The 4211-nt window shown below is 63.6% G+C and overlaps 1 protein-coding gene across 1 annotated transcript; it reads right to left on the minus strand.

Annotated features, from left to right (window-relative positions):
* Window positions 1-232: 232 nt before the first annotated feature.
* Window positions 233-3652, minus strand: LOC123447368 (protein unc-13 homolog). Its single transcript, XM_045123966.1, has 3 exons — window positions 3035-3652; window positions 1624-2946; window positions 233-1516 (listed from the first exon to the last, which is right to left on the minus strand). Exons 1-3 carry the CDS (start codon window positions 3623-3625, stop codon window positions 344-346), a joined length of 3087 nt encoding a protein of 1028 aa, XP_044979901.1. The 5' UTR covers window positions 3626-3652; the 3' UTR covers window positions 233-343.
* Window positions 3653-4211: the final 559 nt, after the last annotated feature.

Below are 4211 nucleotides of genomic sequence, written 5' to 3' on the forward strand. Positions count from 1 at the left end.
AAAGTTTGACGGTAAGCTTTTCTGAATTATTAATTATGCAAAATTTATATGTTGCACCTGTAATGATTAATTCAGTACATCCATTTCCCTGTGCTCATTTCATATTAAAGTACGCCTTCCTCATGATCAGATTGTCACTGGGTGGATTTTTCAGTCCATTGTTTTCATCCCACATTATTCGACGCACGTGCATGTGTAGCATTTTTGTTTGCAAACGCTTCCAGCGATCAATTATTATTTTCCAACACACACATAATCCACTTATCCAAACTCCCCCTTGTCGATTAATTTAATTTACAAATTAGATTAGAGTCTGAAACTGGCTGCAAAATGGTAGCGCATGTCACCGCCTCTTGGGGAGCTGGAACGCGCGCTTCAGGAAGTTGCTGGCCACCTCGTCGTCGCGGTGGCAGAGCACGCGGAGGATCGTGTCCGGGTCCGTCCGGCACCACCGCCTCGTCGTCAGCGGCATCGGCAGAGCGGCCCGGGGCGACCCGCCACAACTCATCGTCGTCGCGATGCCTAGCTCCTCCACCAGCCGCTCCGCCGTGCGCCCCATGAGCGCGACCACGCCCTCGGCCGCCTCCGCCTCGCTCTCCACCACCTCCTCCGCCACCAGGCCCTCCCCGCGCGTGCAGAAGGCCCGCTTCAGGCTGCGCAGGTCCTCCTCCACCATGCCGTGGTCCTCCCTCGTGAAGCTCCGGTGGTTGCCGCCGGCGAGCAGCACCGTCAGGAAGGCCTGGAACGAGGCCTTCATCACCTCCCGCACCGCCACCGGCTGCGCGCGGTCCACCAGGACCGACACGAGCAGCGACAGGTTCTGCTTCAGCGTGCGGAGCGCCGGCCGGATGCGCGCGTCGCCCACGCCGCCGGCGTACAGCCCGTCGTAGAACGACTGGTGCGAGTCGAAGAAGATGAGCCGGTACGCGGCCACCTCGGCGACGTGGGCGACGGCCGACTGGGCCGCGGCGCGGGCGTGGTCGAAGTGGCTGCACGGCGCGGCGAGGATCCGGCTCGTGGCGGCCGACGGCGAGGTGCACGCCCCGCCGCCTGCGGAGAAGAAGGAGAGCGACTTGTCGAGCGCCTGGATGTGGCTGAGGATGTAGTGGAGCGTGTTGAGCCGGACGTAGAGGCGCTGCGTGCCGCGGCTGGTGGACGGCCGCGGGTTGTGCCCGCCGGCTGCGCTGACGTGGTACCCATTGCCGCTACCGCTCGTCTGGGGAACCCGGCACGGCGCCACCGCCGCCCTCTTCCACAGCCGCTTGATCGTCGAGTCCTGGTTGCACCTCGTCAGCGCCGGCAGCGGCGGGAGGTAGCTCTGCTTGTTGCCGCAGGAGGCGAGGAAAGAGACGTAGTCGTGGAAGACGGCGCCGAAGCCGTCGGCGAGGTCCTGCAGCATGCCGTCCCTCGCGCTCACCGGGATCGCGACGAACTCGTCCATGGTGGCCTTGGCCAGCTTCATCAGATCCACCGCCGACTGCGCGTACGGCTCATTCTTGGACCTCGCGATCCAGCTCTACACGACCATGCCATGCCGTGCCACGCCACGCCACGCGAGAGTTAGTTTGAGACACTTTGCAGGAATATAGCATTAACACGTGTGATCAATGGAAGCAAGCTCACCTCGGTGTCTTTGGCTCTGATGAGACATTCCTGGGCGACCCTAAGCCGCTCCTCGACCCACTTCCGGAGGAAGCCGACGATGACGGACTCGATGTCGTAGGGCACCAACTCCCGCATCACCGACCCGCCGTCGTCGTCCACGTCCTCCATCACCATACGCACCAGGGCCTTCTCGAGCCTGCCAGCCGCGTGCAGCACGCGCACCAGCTCGTCGGTCAGGCAGACGGCCTTCCCCAGGTACTGCTTCAGCACCACCCCGTAGCAGCCGTGCAGGGTCACCGCGGCCACCGCGGCCGGGAACGGGTGCCACCGTCTGAGCGTGACGCTGAAGCCCTCGCGCTCCCACTGCGCCAGCTCCTCCGTGTCCCTGGACAGCCGCGTCAGGATGTCGCTGCTGTCGTCGACGTCGCGCTGGCGGCCGGATACCTTGATGTCCTCCTGCCCGAGCCCGCTCTCGAGGACCTTGGTGAAGGCGCTTCTCATCGAGCAACGGATGTAGTAATCGACGCGATCGCCGCCGCGTTCGTGATCCGCGTGCACACTTTCGGCGATGATCTTGCCGGCGGCGAGCGCCAAAGATAGAGCGCAGTCCAGCGCGGCGGTGCCGGTGTCGCCATTCCCGTACCACTCGTGGTAGTCAAGCAGGCGCTTCTCAGTCCAGTCACGAATCGCGCCAAGAGCGGTGGAGAGCACCCGCGCGTACACAGGGTCACGGGGGTTCTCCTGCCTGGCGCCGGCGTCGGTGGCCACCTCCGTGAGCACCGCGAGGGTCGCCCCGGCGAGGTCCGGCTCGACCTGCCCGGTGGCCACGTACTGCTGGAAGATCACCCAGGCGAAACAAACGTTGTGCAGCATCCGGTCGATGCCGAGCGTCGACCACGTCCTCTTCATGAGCTCCAGGAGCTCGTCCACCTCGTCCAGCACGACGGTCTCGTCCCTGAGGTCGAAGATGCCCTGGAGGAGGGAGACGTAGAGGATCACGTTGAGAGGGTACCCGTCAGCCCAGTGGCAGACCTCGCCGGCGGGGGCGGAGCGCCAGGCCAGGGCGAGCACGGCGTCGCAGAGGGCGCGCATGGCGTCGGAAGCCTTGCCGGTGTCGATGGCGCGGGCCTCGGCTGCCTCCATGACCTCGCGGAACCGGAGGACAGAGGCGCTGTGGCGGTGGTCGAGCGGCACGGAGCTCTGCAGGATGAGGCCCGCCTCGAGGAGCTTGAGCTGGCGGCGCTGCCACTGGTGGTGCTCGGCGCTGTCGGCGAAGTCGGGCTGCTTGAGCTGCCGCAGCAGCTCCAGCGGCAGGATGATCGTCTCCGCTCTCCTTGCCACCTACATTCAAAATGATCATGGCATCAGATCGAAGTTCGAACACATGCATGCAGCTTGAGTGTGCGTCCATGGGGGTGCATGAACGGACCTGTCCGACGAGGGTGCGCATGAGCGTCTTGCGGAGGCGCGCGTCGCCGTTCTCCGTGACGCGCATCTGCTGCCGCATGATCTCGGCAGAGGTCATGGGCCGCCTGGCCCTGGGCGAGCCGGACGGCGCCCGAATGCCGCGGCCGGGGGATCCGGGCGCGGACGAGGACGAGAAGGCGTTCACGCCGCCGCTGCGCAGGGCGGTGGACGGCTGCGTGGCCCTGCGCGCTTTGAGCCCGAGCGCGCGCTTGACCCTGCTGTTGACGACGTTCATCCCGGTGCCGCCCCTGGGCCCCGCGCCGAAGGTGGGCGACGCGTCCCCGCCTCCGCCGCTGTCCCACGCCGCCGCGCCAAGGCCCTTGGCGCTGCCGCTGCCGCTGCCGGCGCGGCAGGACATGAAGAAGACCTCGTAGGCGGCCTCGCGGACGTCGGCGCGGGAGAGGCCATCGAGGAGGCCGAAGGGGCAGTCGAGGGCGTCGGCGGCGGGCACGTGGCCGGGACCGGGGCTGCCGTGGTGGAGGGCGTCGGCGTCCGGCGAGCGCGCGTAGGAGGCGGAGCGGCAGCGGTAGTGCTGCAGGAGGCGCGGCCCCATTGATGTGTGTCCCGGCCGAGCGCGTGGTGTCTCGGGCCGTGGGAGAGGCGGGGGCAACCCAGAAATGGTGGAGGGTGGAGGGCCACGGCCACGCGCGCGGGGAGGAGGCGCCCCCCGAAACCGCCGCTCCACGCACGCTTCCACGTCCGGTTATTCTCGGCTCGTTGCAGCCGTGCCGTTGTACTAGCAAGCTGGCCTCGTGCTGATGCTGCCGCTCGAGTCGCTACAGCGATTTTGCAGCCAGTCATCTTCTCTTGAATTTGGAGCTGCAAGAGCTTGAACTTCTAGGGGAGTCCGATGATCTTTTGGATGAGGCCTATATTAGAAAAGTTAAAGGTTTGACTAGGTGTCAATCGACTAAGGAACCAAGTCTCAGTTAAGTGATATAGTACATAAAATATTATTTTTTTCCTGTATATATGGATCACGATATAAGATCAAAAGCATATAGGACATAACGTAATCTAAGTCGATTGAGACTTAACGAAACTAAAAAGTTAATATCATGATTAAGCTCATCGAGTTATATGCCATCGAAGAGAAATATTGGCATAAAAAATCCCATGAACGTTGGCTGTTAGAAGGG

This window comes from Hordeum vulgare, chromosome 4H, assembly GCF_904849725.1.
Source record: "Hordeum vulgare subsp. vulgare chromosome 4H, MorexV3_pseudomolecules_assembly, whole genome shotgun sequence".
Classification (NCBI taxonomy): domain Eukaryota; kingdom Viridiplantae; phylum Streptophyta; class Magnoliopsida; order Poales; family Poaceae; genus Hordeum; species Hordeum vulgare.